The sequence below is a fragment of the Cyprinus carpio genome, chromosome A24 (genome assembly GCF_018340385.1).
Source record: "Cyprinus carpio isolate SPL01 chromosome A24, ASM1834038v1, whole genome shotgun sequence".
Taxonomy (NCBI): Eukaryota; Metazoa; Chordata; class Actinopteri; order Cypriniformes; family Cyprinidae; genus Cyprinus; species Cyprinus carpio.
This window is the reverse complement of record NC_056595.1, coordinates 2,327,337-2,342,130: the sequence shown is the minus strand read 5'-3', so window position 1 is coordinate 2,342,130 and position 14,794 is coordinate 2,327,337. Positions and strand designations below refer to the sequence as shown.

The 14,794-nt window shown below is 39.9% G+C and overlaps 1 protein-coding gene across 5 annotated transcripts in view; it reads left to right on the top strand.

The window, feature by feature from the left end:
• The window catches only part of nrp1a (neuropilin 1a), a 61,580-nt gene that overhangs the window by 26,045 nt on the left and 20,741 nt on the right, over positions 1 to 14,794 (top strand). For all 5 annotated transcript variants that reach the window (XM_042714041.1, XM_042714040.1, XM_042714042.1 and 2 more), the window contains 3 exons: positions 1,701 to 1,928; positions 5,847 to 6,002; positions 8,519 to 8,685. In XM_042714041.1, coding sequence (XP_042569975.1) covers positions 1,701 to 1,928; positions 5,847 to 6,002; positions 8,519 to 8,685 — 551 coding nt within the window. The remainder of the gene's footprint in view (positions 1 to 1,700; positions 1,929 to 5,846; positions 6,003 to 8,518; positions 8,686 to 14,794) is intronic.

Sequence of the window (14,794 nt, the reverse complement as noted above, 5' to 3'; positions counted from 1 at the left end):
AAACCTAAAAATCCTAAACAAGAAATCTGAGCACTAATACCAACTATAGCGCCCCTTTGTGGCTATGCTGTCACTGCAACACCGAAATGGATTCTGACATATTTCGTAATTCTACGCATTTGCGTTCATGTTCTTGCTTTGAGTATGTTCTGGGTTGTTTTTATAAAAAGATAATGTTATAGCATGCACTTTATAAATAGAGTGAGAAATAGTGCAGAGGAAATGTGTTCTTATCTTGCGAAAGGAAAATGCAATTCCTTCTTGCCCGAGGAACAGCCACAGAACATTTTTGTCTGTCAGAAGATTATCTTGAGAATAGTCTACAGAATTGAGAATATCTAACTGCAACTTCAACAACACACACCATCAACAAAGCTAGTCCAGCAGAGAGTTCTGGGTAAATGTTTTGACTCAAATATTTCCTTTGAATTTCTTTATAAGCCTGGTAAGCCTAGTAACTTTTATTTCAGCATGGAAGGTTTTCAGAGACATTGATTGCTGACCATTCAGCTGACACCTTTCAACCCCAAAACCCAAAGTGTTTCTGCAATAATTGTGGTAAAATGTGGTAGAGTTTTGATGACATTAAATTACTCACCCAACATTTTTTTTTTTTACATCCTTTGGAGATTTGTTTGTTAGGATGTCCATTTTTTGTCCTAAAAAAATAAAAGTTAATTCCATTGTATCAAAACCCATATAACTTTCTTTCTTCCATAGAAAATAATAGGAGATATGTAGATATGTCCAAGCTGCTCTCTTACACATAATGCAATTGAGAGGCTTTCAGTGAATAATGAGTTAAATTTCAAATTGTGGCTTCAGAAGATGATTTAGAACAGAAGAATATGGCACACCACTTTTATGATGCACCCTTGGTCCCCATCCAATTTTTATGCAAGAAAGCAGTTTGCAAATTCTTCAAGACTTGCCCTTTTGTCTTCTACTTAAAGAAGTAATATGGGTTTGGTTTTTAGCCACAATGTCATCATTATCTGTCATCTCTGTTCTGGTTCATGATCTTTAAACTTTTGCACCCGCAGTAATTACCATGAGTTTCCACACAACATTAGGTACAGTGCTAACGTAATGTTGACATTTCTGTGTTGATGATCCAGAGGTGATCCAATATATGCATCACTCTTAGAGCTCAGAGCTTATTCATCACACAACAGCTCTAGTCGAGCGACCATAGTGTAAGTGTAAGGTAGTGATGTATGTGTGAACTTCAACAACACACTGCATCAACAAAGCTAGTCCAGCAGAGAGTTCTGGGTAAATGTTTTGACTTGCTGATATAAAAGTGTGTGTGTGTATTTCTAAAGGGGCGGATAAAGTGAGTTTTATAAAGTATGTTGGACATGTTTTGCTATTTCTTAATTGTGTTGTTTTAAGCACCAGCCGTACTGCACAGAGTGCATATGAAACATTTAATAAGTAAAAGCTCATATGTGCTTTTACTTTCTTTTTGGTCTCGTTTCGTCTTCATAATTAGCCCACACATCCAAGAAATAAGGCAGCAGCCTTATCCAAAGCAGGGTGGGCCTCCACCACGGCCCATAAACCATGCAATCATCAAGCAAAACAACTCCGACCACCATGTTCCTTCTTCAATGTTTGTTTTTTTCCACCCTACTCCATCTGCCTTCATGAGCAAACAAAAAATCCTAACTTTTCCTTCCTATCTGTGTCCACCTCAGGTCCAGAATGTTCCAGGAACTTCACCTCCAGCAGTGGAGTCATCAAGTCGCCGGGTTTTCCAGAGAAGTACCCCAACAACCTGGATTGCACGTTCATGATCTTTGCTCCTAAGATGTCGGAGATCGTTCTGGAGTTCGAGAGCTTTGAGCTGGAGCCAGACACGCAGCCACCCACTGGAGTGTTCTGCCGCTACGACCGCCTAGAGATTTGGGACGGCTTCCCTGGAGGTGAGTCATTGGAGAGAACAGTTGCTCCAAACAGGAAAATCTGAATGTTTGAAACAAAAGATCATTTAGCAGATGATGTTAGCACATAGATTCTCAAATACTCACAGTTCAAGGGACCAGCAACAGTAAACTCAAATACTTCAGTCTACAGAAACGTAACAAGAATGTATACTCAAATTTTACAATGTGTTAAGAAAATGGGAGTTTCCTATGCAAATCACACCAACAAAGTATACTAGGTGGATGGGATGAGGTTGGCTTGGCTCCCTCCTTCAGTTTAAGTCTAAGGGATTTTTTGACACTATCAAAAAAATGCACAAAAATTTTTCTTTTAGCGATACAACAGCTTGTCACTGGGACGATTTTCTTTCTGCCTTATCTTCCTCTAAAATATGCATATTAGGACCTTAGAGTAGTAATATGTACCCTTAAGGTACTACTTATGAACCTTAAATAATGTACAACGTTGTCCCTTTAAGCGTACTGCCACAGTAACAAGCTGTTGTACACCTAAAGGTACAATTTTTACACATTCTGTCGGAGATGGCACCATTTTTATTATCTGCCAGGTGAAAATTGTAAATCTGATCATATAGCAAAGCAATGGCACACCTATCCTCAACAACCGGCATGATTTGCAATATAATACAGTGCTGAAGTGAAATACTAAAGAAGGTGGTCTGGAAAGGGAAACTAAACAGTGGTCAGAGCTGGAGTAATTGGGAGGGTCTCATCTTTGGCCCTCTGGAAATTGCCTTTAAAAGATAAGCCAGATGCTATGACTAAATAACAATACTGTATGATTGATCTCCAAGGGAGAACAGATGCCTGGCCCAGACTTATGTGCTGTGTTTCACAAGCAAAACAAACCTCTCCTGAGCATGGCTGAGGGATTTGTACACATGGACACATACTCTTACATCCACAAATGTCAGTAAAAGCTCTTTATCAGATTGATAGCTGTTCTCGTTTTCTGTCACTCTGGACATTAGACTGTGGTTTGTCCCACGCAGTTCGGGGTGAGCGACTCTGGAATGTAGACTGTTGTCATAACACCAAAACTATTCTGTTCTCCGAGATAATTACAGTTTTTATTTGTGTGTGTGTGTGTGTGTGTGTGTGTGTGTGTTTGAACTGCATATACACACCCAGAAGATTTCAGCTCAAAGCGGGAAGGAAATCTGCGAGGACAAGAGGTCTTATTCAGTTTCCACTTCATTATCAACTTTGTTCTGTCTTGATGGAAGAGAGAAGCTGTGAACTAATGACACCTTTGATCTGAGACAGAGTCTTTTGAACTTTCTCATCAGTTAAAATTTTCTAAAATGAGTTTCTGCATCTCTTCCGAGGATACGCAGTGAACCTATTGTTGCAATTATGATTAAAGGAAGTCTGTTTAAGTAATTGTTTTCGAAAGGTTACACAAAGTAATATTCTTTTGTGGGCAGGTCCAGACAGAATTTGCAGACATTTTCAGAATTTGTGGAATTTCCTGGATGGATTTTGAGGGAAAACGGTAGAAACTCATATGCTGTTACTTTTAGGATTTCTTTGTGTGTGTGTGTGTGTGTGTGTGTGTGTGTGTGTGTGTGTGTGTGTGTGTGTGTTCCAATGGGAAAACGATAGCATGCAGGTTTGGAACAAGATAATTATGATCAATAATGACACAATTTTCCTTTCTGGGTGAGCTATTTCTTTAAAAAGAGCTGAGAATAATGCACTCGTAAGCAAACTCAGGAAGTGAGGGGTGTGTAGAACTTTGTGAATGACTCTGGCCCAATTCTCCAAAAATTTACAGAGCTTTTTGTGCATCCAAAATCCATGTAGGCCTGAGGAAAGTGTAGAACCTGGGACAAAGGTTGCATGCTTTATTTTAGACTCGGTAGCCTGTGCTGAAAAATCTACAATAAAAAGGTGTCCCTCAAGTGCACAGTGACAAAGAAAGAGCCGAGAGGGAGGCTGAAGACAGGACTTTAAAGGGAAGGCCCTGGGGGCTCAGTGTAACTCCTCTCTACAGTTCAGACACTAGCTGCATTACCTGTGGAGTCACACCAATCAATAAGTGCATTAGTGTGGAAAGGCTGCGAGGCATGAGACAGAAGCCTCGATGACTTCCAGCCCTCAGCCCACCCCTCCATCACCCACTGGCCGCCCACTTTGAGGCAGTCACAGCCTGGCAGAGGGTTTGTAAACCCCCCTCCTCCTCCACCAGAGCAGACATGCTGGATGGGTTCATGGAGAGGCTCTTTAAAATTTCATAGCCCTGTTGAGTCATGCAGATAATCCGGATGGTTCACCACACCCAGAGCCGTCTCAGCACACAAGCGCACACATTTATACACACTTAGATGCACCTGTTTCAATGAATTCTTATGAAGATTAAGATTCATGTAAATCCCTAGATCTGTTTAATGTAATCACACACACAAACACAAAGCTGGCAGGTCTGTTTAATCTCTTTCGGACTGTAATGGGAATCTTCTTAAAGAGCCAATCACAGTTTCTCTTTAAAGAGCGAACCTTGAAAAGGCACGTCAATCCTTAAGCCAATGTTTCAGTCATTTGTAGCAAATTTTAAACCCTTGGCATTCCTGCAAAAATTTGCATAAAAAAGCATAACCAAAGTAAATTGCATGCTGTTCTTGGACCATTTAGAGCACTGTATATGCATGGTTTTGGTCTCTTTTGAAAGATGACACTCTGAGGTTTCATCTGTTTAGGTACAAACATCAGTGTCATCTTAGCGTGTCAGTGTAAATCTTACTGCTATTGAGCAATAGAACTTTGAACACACTGAAAAAGGAGAAAAACATTCCGCCTACATTTTCTTTGTAAACAGATGCCTGCAGATGGCTATAGCTGGGAGCTATTAGCTGGAAAACACAATGGGATCACAGCATGAAGCCTGACAGAAGACACTTATTGTACCTGCTGTGTTGATTGTATCTTAATTTTTTTTAATTTATTTATTTATTTATTTATTTATTTTATTTTTTTGAGTTGTTGTAGAATGTCACAAAGTTAACCCTTAAAACATGCAGTGTACTGTGGGCAGTACAGATCCCAGATCTTTCATTTTTCACATGGTTCATATTTTGCCTTGGGTCAGTAATTAATCCTTTTACTCATACTTTATATTTGTAAACCTTGGGTTAATCTTGCTATTTGCATTTTTAAGAGGTTTTTTTTTATTGACTGGACTGTCCAATAGGCGAAAAATGCACAAAAATGTGCAGTCTCAGTGTAATTTAAGTTTCTGTGGCTGCGCAAAGCTCATGAATGATTAATAAGGCAAGCACTGGGGCCATTTATGATTGGTTGTCTGTTGCCAAACAACTTGCCGTTACATTCTAGCATTGCAATCTACCACATCTAGCATGGTAAAAGTTTGAAACATTGCTTAAAACCAAAGTTTAAAAGTGGCCTTAACCTGGAAAGACATGTGCATATAGTATGAAAAGCCCTTTTTTCGATACAGCTTCAAAGCATTTCCTTCTCGCAGCTGAATGCACTGCATACCTCTTAATTTACAGCCTTAGTTGTGTTCAGTTCCTTCCTTCTTGTCCCCTCCAACTCCTACACATTTTTTTCTTTTAAAGTGGCTTCTGGGAAGTCACATTATAGTGGCCCTGGAACGAACAATAAATGCAGGAATTTATGGTTGCCACTGAAAACAGAAACCCAAGGTCATAGACACATACAAAACAGACACTGCCCTTTTCATTTGCATCAACAGTAAGGTGTAGAGAGAATGTTTTGTTCTGTCAATGCAGTTATTCAAGGTCAACCAGTGTCACTGTCCTTGACATTCACACACTGAAGCATCAGTGCGATAAAATGGCTTGAATAGTAGATTTTTAAACACATCTAATCATCCCTAAAACCCTCTCTTTTCTCTATCTTTGTCTGTTTCCACAGTTGGTCCGTACATTGGCAGATACTGTGGACAAAATACTCCAGGACGGATCATATCCTACACTGGAATCTTGGCTTTGACAATCAACACAGATAGTGCTATTGCAAAAGAGGGGTTCTCGGCTAATTTCACTGTGCTGGAAAGGACAGTCCCTGATGGTAAGTCAATACTGCAATGTTTAAAGTGCACAAAATAATTCATGAAATCAGTACAAAATTCACATGAGGTGAAGTCTCAGCATCCTAGAAGATGTTGTTTATTGTGTATAACACGGGTCACCATGATGAGATCACACAACCAGTTATGCTGTGAGATTAAATAATTCATTATGTGATGATTTAAGATTCAGTATTTGCCTTTACATTATGTTAGCTTTTGTTAAGTTATTGAAGTTATTGAACATTATGTTAAGTTATTGAAACATACCCTAATGATTGGGGTTATAAACCCGTATACAGATGTGTACCCACATTTACAACATGATATAACACAGGAAGTTATTAAATCACCAAGTCCCGCTCAGCTGTGGCCCTCTTTCATTACATTATTGTGTCATGACCCGTCTGCCCTGCTTTGTTGGGGTTGGTTTACTCATTTTTTATTTTTTTTTAAACCAGCTCACCAAGAGGGTTCACCTCTTCACCCCAATTTGAGAAATGCTCCAACTAAACATTTAATTTCAGAACACACCACCAGCCCTCACCCACAATCATGCTCTGCATTCAGATCTATCCCTAGACACTTTCTTACTCCTCCTCTGTCTGTCTTTCTCACCTACTCTTGGAAACATATGTGTTCAATATGACAGGTAGTGGTGCTTGTGATTTGACACAAATGTCCAGTATAATTAAAGCTAATCGCAGGTCATACCAGTTTAAGGTGAATAACTATTGTAGATATTATTATATTTCAGCTTGAGCTCTCAGAACACATCAAGGTGTGTACTACATCTCTGTTGTCCCGGCTCATGCTGAAGAATACATTCGGTGTGTTCTCAGCTAGGGCTTTGCCCAACAGTCGCAGTCTATCAATTATTTATTGGCTCCATAAATTTACATTCTCTGGCAGCTTCTCTCGCAGTTCAACATGTTTACCAGTATATTGTGCTTTGCAGGAAGGAAGGAGATCGCCATTGGCAATAAGTCTTTATGCAAAGGATTTTGTCAGAGAACCGTCATAGATTTATGGTCTCTGCAGAGTGCGACCAAACAGTGACAGATGCCAGATGCAATCAGACGAGAGATCTGGTTGTTTTCAGTCATTGTTCTAAAGAATGGAAGGGTGGAAAATGGATAGATGGCTTGAAGAGATAGAGAGATAAAAGAGCATGAGTAATGTTGAGATTTAGTTGAGCTGAGGTTTCAAGGGTAAAAGAGGGAAATTCATGAGAAGCACATAAAAGACTCAACAATCCCTTATGATTTTGAGTTTAGTGTAAGTTGCTACGCTAATGAAGTGAATAAGCACTAAAAATACATGTTGGTATTTTGGATATATATATATATAGGATATTGAAGGATATATAAAGGGAGATTGGATAAAATAGTAATGATGCTTTTCCATCATGAATTAAAAGCTGTACATTTATAGAACTATTAAATGTATAGTTACATTAACATTTCTCTTGACTCTCATTTTTTAATAACCCTTCATTACAATGCATTCTGTGACTGGTTACTTTACAAAGAAAAAATGCAATGCTGGACAAAATTAAGTATCTTAAAATGTAGCAAAAATTTGATGCCTTCCAAGTGCTGTCTAGATAGGCAGATCATAGGTTTTCAGAACAGGGCTTATGGCTTAGTGTGAACGATGTCTATATAACATGCATGGCTTCTCCATCTGCTACGTGTGTTTAGGCCTGCATGTTTGGGCTGCGTTGTTTGTGTATGTGACCTGCTTGCAGCTCCCGCTGTTATATTAGGTAACACAAGCTCACCATGTTTCAACATGCATTTGCTTACATTTAAAACTACAGTGTGTGTTTATTTAGAGTCTGTGACCTGCAGTAAATAAATTAGCATGTCACCCACCTCAGCCTCAACATTTCCCCATCCTTCATTGTCTCAGAGTCCTAAATTCTGTGCCGAAACGTCTGGAAAAGACCCTTGGGGGTCAAAGTATGAACTTTGCTTGTTTCGACACACACCCAGCATGCCTCGAGACGACTGCCCCATAACATCACAAAACAATCAGCAATGCCCTCATCTTGGGTGGCATGGCATGAGGAGTGATATACAACCTGCTCTCCTTCCATCTAAAAACACAGACATGCCAGAGGCATCTCTGACTTTCCATTCCTCCAAATGCTGACGCTGGGGAAATGCCATTGAACTGTGCACCTTTCGAAGGCACTTCTTTTATAAACCTCAAGATTTTTCTTGCCGCTGGACTTAAGAGCTTAAACTGAATGTTTTATGAATAAAGGTTTGCGTCTTAATGTGGTACACTTCCCACAGTGCTTCCATTAAACTGTGCTTAGAGGGACAAGAAGACAGCGTGTGTTTTATTCTGATGCTAAGAGATGGAAACCTATGGTGCTTTGCCTCTGAGTGGCCCGTTCCCAAGAGGAAGGCCTTAGTTTGGGTCGTGATCTGATGTATTCTTTATTTAGATCACGAAATGACATTTTAACAAATCCCCCACCCCTTTTTTTGCTCTTTGCTTTCTCCAGACTTTGACTGCACCGAGCCTTTGGGTATGGAAACTGGGGAAATCCATTCAGACCAAATCATGGCCTCATCCCAGTACAACCCCAGCTGGTCTCCGGACCGATCTAGACTCAACAACCCTGAGAACGGTTGGACCCCTGCGGAGGACTCAAACAAAGAATGGATTCAGGTACTGTACGATTCACATGCATATACTGAAGATTATGAATGAGTAATGGAGAAGGGATTTGTCCTTGGCAGAGAATAGAAAATTCTGTGGTATTTTTTGAAGAATAGAGAAGCCGAGTCTACAGAAGAAAAGTTTGATACTCCCTCACGCTTTAAGATTTTTGAGTTTGAAACTTTCTCTAGCTGAATTCACATTGAACTCGATCAGGCAGATGTTTTTGCCACTGGCTTGCTGTTCTCTTTCAAAGACCAGCAGCAACATCTGTTGAATTTTGCCCTTAGGTCGACAGCCATAGAATGTTAAAACCCAAATGTACTGGTTTGCTTTGGCACCAGTGAGTCTTCCTGGCCAACAGATGCTTGTAACCTTAACAAAGACCGTCTATGAGATGCATCTGGGTGTATCTAACGTGATCTTAATGTCCGAGAGACAATAAGAAACCTGAAACTCATTCTAAGGAATGTGACCACACACAAGGACAGTGACATGGACAACAGATTATTTAGTCGCATGAATCTGTGATAAACCCTTGGCAGGAGTCATTATGTTGATTACACAAGCATTGCAGCACCTCTGCTGGCCTTTTCTTGCACTTAGGGGCTTTTCTGTGACCCAAACCCCAAGGGTACCCTCAAAACCCAGACTTGTTTTATAATCTTTGCCTGACTGGAAAGTTTGGGCCAAAGAGACTCCTCGGGAGGCTAATAACAGATGTGACCCACGGCCAAGTATTTGCAAGGGGAGGTCTGTTAAGCAGATTTTTCTTATTGCTATCAAAATACTGTCTGTGTTCTAAACCAGAAACTAATTGAATTAGGGGAAGGTGCCTCAACTTAGCAGAGAAGAGGAACCACAATGTTTAATTCTTAGTTTCATTGTAGAAGAATTCAGCCCCACATTTTAGGAAGAAATTTCATCGCTTAGTAGAATAGAGCCCTGAGGATTCAATGTGGAGTCTGATCAAGTTGAGGATTCGAACCGTTGCTGATTTCTCGAGTGCTTTTGATCATAGTAATTCAAAGTTTTTCTTTGTTTATTCTTATAGATTACCAGTCTCTGTCAATATGGTATTGATCGGGACTGTTGTACAGAGCACAATGAACTATCCTAACACTCTGCCAGGATGTTCTTTGAGAAGCAGTCGATAATTAGCCTCTACTCATGTTACAGGCCATCACTTTAAGTGAAGGATTCTCATGTTCGTAAGATGACAGTATATTTATCAGGGCTTGGCATGTGGTGTTGACACGCTGTTGTGCTACTGCGTTTTATATCGAATCCAACAAATGGGACGTCTTCAGAAAAGAAACATTCCGCTTATGTGACTTAAATGAGTCTAAAAGATGAGAGAAAATTTCTCTTCTTGCACCCAAACCAATCGGTTCCACATCATTTCACAGTTGCCACTTCATATTTTATTCAGGATAATTAAGTAGACTTTGCAACTGTTCACCCTCTTGGCTTTGCTGAACTTGTTTAGTCATTTCAGATATTAATGAAACCCTAACAGACTCGCCTCCCACAGTGCAGTATCGAGCTGAAGAGAGAACAATTTTGCAGCCGCCTGGAATTCTCTAAAGGGTATTGATTAGAGGAAGGGTACTCTTTTTGGTGGGAGAAATTTCAGCAAATCAAACGTATTCTGTTTCAGCCCTCCTGTACCGTGCCCCTGTAAATCCCTTTCCGCCAATCAGATGTCAAAGTTGAACCCCGCACATCTGTTTCCAAGGGAACAAAGGCGGAACCCTGCCGAGGATGAATGATTTATAATTTGGAGACGTCCTGCGCTCGTTCTCTCTCTCGTGCCCAGCACTTGTGGAGGAGTTTAATTATAACAAGCGTTATTAAAAGAGTGGAATTCTTCATTTCGCTTCCATTAAGCAACATGACCCACCACAACAGTATTTCTCCATCTAATGGCGCAGTCCACTTGGCACGCACGACTCGCTCGCTCCTGTGTCCTCCAACGCATATTATCAGTTCATTATTTATTACATCTACACTCTCGAATGTCACTTATATTATTCATAGAAGCCTGGCTCTTCCCTGTTAAAAATCCCCATTTCTTGCATTTTTTTCAACCAGAAGGTGTCAAAAAGACAGCGTTTGTTATGCATCTTAATGCGGCTTCAAATTAGTTTCAGGTTCTAATGCTCCCAGCTTGTCACTCCTGATAATTAGTCAAGGGTCAGGAGATCTTGAGCTAAGCCAGTAAGCTACAGAGGCTAGTATTTTCCTTGTTCATTTACAAGGGTTTGTGCAATGTCCGTTAAGGTCTTTATCAGACATATGCTGAATGAAAGAAGGGGTGAAGTCTTGCAGAACAGGGGAATCTTGCTCTGAAATTTCCAGTGTACTGTGTTTATGGATACGGCCTGGTTTCAATCGGAAGACCGTGTTAAAGCGTGACAAGCCGAGATACCTACATCTGTACAACACATTTCAACTCTCTCTCAAGGAAAGACTTTTGATTTATAGAAGACCGTAACCTAAAACAAAAGACGCTGTGAAGGGTCTTATAGATGACAGATTTTCAGTCCCGTGGAGAGCTTGGTGTAACAAAAAAACACATCCTGTTTGGTAGACATCAGTGCAATATTTGGCGTATTGCAAGTGATGCAATAAATGCACGCTCATCCACTCTAGCAGCACCAAAGCACTTTTATAAATTATGCATTTTGATCTGGGAAAAAAAGTCAAGTGTCAATAGTTGAAAGCTCCTGTCTAGCTCCTAATGGTTGAATAGAAGTTGCTCATAGATCAAGTTCTGTTTCATTAATCTCAGCCTCGCAATCATTCTCATCCTCAGGTCTACGGAAACACATCAGCCGCTTGCATTTATGCGGCGGTGCTTGGAATACACAGCGGTTCATTTATAAACCCGCTGCATACGTCTGTCCTGCTGTTCAGCTGAATGGTTTGATGAGGGCTTGATTCACATGGATGCAAGGCTTTTCTCTTTCTCATCACTGGAGAGGATGTTTACCTTCATTTTGTTCATTAAAGCATCTCTGGCAAAAGGTCAGAATGTTCAAAGCAATAAGGGCGATCAAGTTTTCAAGTCTGGAACTGTAGAGCGCCAACCAGGTTTTGTGTCGGCTAGTTGAACAGGATGCCGTCAGCTTGATTGATGGAGGTGAGGAGGGAATGTGCCAGGGTCGTAGATGGAAACAATGATTGAGACACCACCCCACCCTCTTATTCTTATCCCCTGTGCCGCTGCGTTTAGTCGTCGACCTATTTTGCTACAAAAACAGGTCGGAATTCCAGGGCCATCAAAGAGGCACTAATTAAGGACTTCCTCTGAGAAAAATATTCCTCTCAGACTCTTGTCAAGGAAAGTTGAATGTAGCGAGGGAAATAGCGAGAATGAGCGAGACTTAGGGGCGAAATGTCACTTCAGAAACAATGCACTTGGTCATATCCTGTTTGCCTTCGCATGTCGTCTACATATGATTTCCATTAGCGATGGTCATCTAGACGCAGCTATGTCCGCTCTCCGTTGTGTTGCTTCGATTTTTTTTCTGTCTTCAATCAAAGGATTAGCTGCTGCTATTTTGAGACGGGTGCTGTTCTCCTGCCAGCTGATGAGTAATTAGACAGTGGGACTGTAATTAACATGAGAGTCTCTACTGACAAAGCCTGCAGAGCTGGTGTCAAGCTAGGCCACCCTGCTAGCATCACACCTGCGCTAGGTACATTCTTATGATTTCGATTTTAAACCATGCCTACATGTAATTAGCTTGAACAGTTTTAAATCTTCTTTGATATCATTTTCTAGCAATTAAATATGAATCCAGGTGTATGTTGGATACATTAAGCTCTTCTGCTAAAGTGAAAGAGTTCCTGAGAGTAGCGATGTAGAATTTATGCTAATTCATGTCAGAGGAAATCCATTTCTAAGACGGACAGGATGTTCTTTTGTCATCGGTGAGCTTATTGTCTTATTGTGTTTAATATGAACAAAAATAAAAGGATGTGAACCATGTGATAACAGACCTGTAGCCTGACTCATAATGGAAATATAGTTGTTTGACCATACTCCCCTTATAAAAATTAACCATGGTTTTACTATAAATAAAACTAAAAAACATGGTTATGGTTAAATTAAGTTTTTTGGGGGTTTTTTTAGGTGAGTTTTTAGGTTAGGGATCATCTCCTCAACTATGATAAAAACTATATTATTTTCTCTCTTTCTCTCTCTGTCTGTGTGTGCGTGTTTTTAATATTCGTCCCACTTTCAAACCATCCACCCCATTAGATTGGTTTGGGAAGAGAAGCACATGATCACCATTCAGGCACATGCATAATTTTAAAACTTAAAAAAAAAAATGTTCTAAAAATAACTCCAGATAATTCCGCTAGGTAAATTGCGTGATGAATGTGAGGTCTTCGAGGAGCCTATAGATCTCTCAGTTGGCAGTAATACAATTTTCATGAAAATGTGAATTAATTATACCTGTAGTTAATGGAATTTTAGAGGAGCTTTCCGAGCAACCAGGTGTCGTGGGATGGGATGGTGGGAGGAAGCTGTGGTTTGATGGATGAAGTAGAACTTTGCCCTGCGAAACCTGCGTCCCACATTTGTGTTTGCTTTGACTGAGCCGTCGCGCATCTGTCTGCTCAACGTCTTAGTTCCTCCTGGCTAACCTGCACCAGATGGCGTTTGAGCCTTAGCTACACAAGAGCAGTTGTGGTTTTAATGATTGACCAATTTGTAGACTTTTGTTGTCCGCTAATATGCAAGACATGGGTAAAAGAGACAAGAAAACATTCATACACAATGCTTTATTTTTGCAGACCAGAAAATGAAGAACCGCAAATGACAAATCGTTTCAGGAAAGACACTGAAAAAAATCAACTAATGTAATCAAATTCCTACAAGCACACAAAACAACCGAAACTGTTGAAACAGCTACCAAACACCATAATAAGCCCATGCTAGGATGAACACAACTGTCACAGCTTTAGGAAACAGGCAGACATGTTTGACGCTTGTTTAATTCAACACAATTAGCACGAGAAGCTTCAGTGAGTTTGCACTAGGTTTAGGCAGATGACATTTCTGCCACTTCCTTCCATGCGGGCCAAGGGCAAGGCAAGAACTGTGCCTTCCAATGCACACACAGAGAGAGAGAGAGAGAGAGAGAGAGAGAGAGGGAGAGGCTCTGATGTAATAAAACACACACTCTTTGTAAATTTAATTAGCTCTGAAAAATTAAGCTGAGGTCCATACTTCACAGATGGACTCTGGGCAAAGTGAATAAGTTTTAACATACCAGAATTCCCCATGACATAATTATGAAAACATAGTTACATTTGGGTTCTAGCCAGCTAGATAAGTTAATCAAATGTTTTTTTTTTTTTTTATTATTATTATTTAATTTCCCATTTTAGATAATTGGATGTAATATAAAGAGAACTGCATTATTTTATTAGTCTACTGAGTAGGATATCTTCAGACTCTTATAACCTGCAACGTCCCCCAAAAAAAAAAAAAAAAAAAAAAAAAAAAGTAAAAATGGAGAAGAATACAAAACAACAAGCGGATGATATGATTTGCAGAGTTATGGCTTGATGACATATTTTCCTCTGGAGACGTATGGATTCCAGTTTGGACACTTTCTCACAGTGGTTGCAGCAGACTTTACATTGGCTTGACCGTTATAAAACTGCATAGTCACACTAGTGACTAATACAATAATTTGGCAACTTCAGATGTCCTGGTTTTTCTTCAAATGTCTGTGTGGTTTCAACTGTAATAATATTTTCTTACCAAAAAATGATAGAATTCATCATTATTTTTGCTTGTGTGGTCATGATATTTCAGATGAAATGCCCACAGTCAAGTCTGCCCATCTCCTTATAAGGAAGTTTGATATACTTTTGGAAAGGCTTGTTTTCTGGAAGCCAGAAAGTGGAGTTTCTCAGCCAGGGAGTTCCCATGAGGAACTGGGGCTTTCCCTTAATCTCCTGTTTGTACTGTTTGCTTTTAAAGGTGAAGTGTGTAATATTTTCTTGATGTTAAAATATTTTCTCCTATCCTAGTTTAATAAGCATAGACGGCTATAAGTCAACTATTTGTAGGTTGATTTCTCTGGAAAGTATG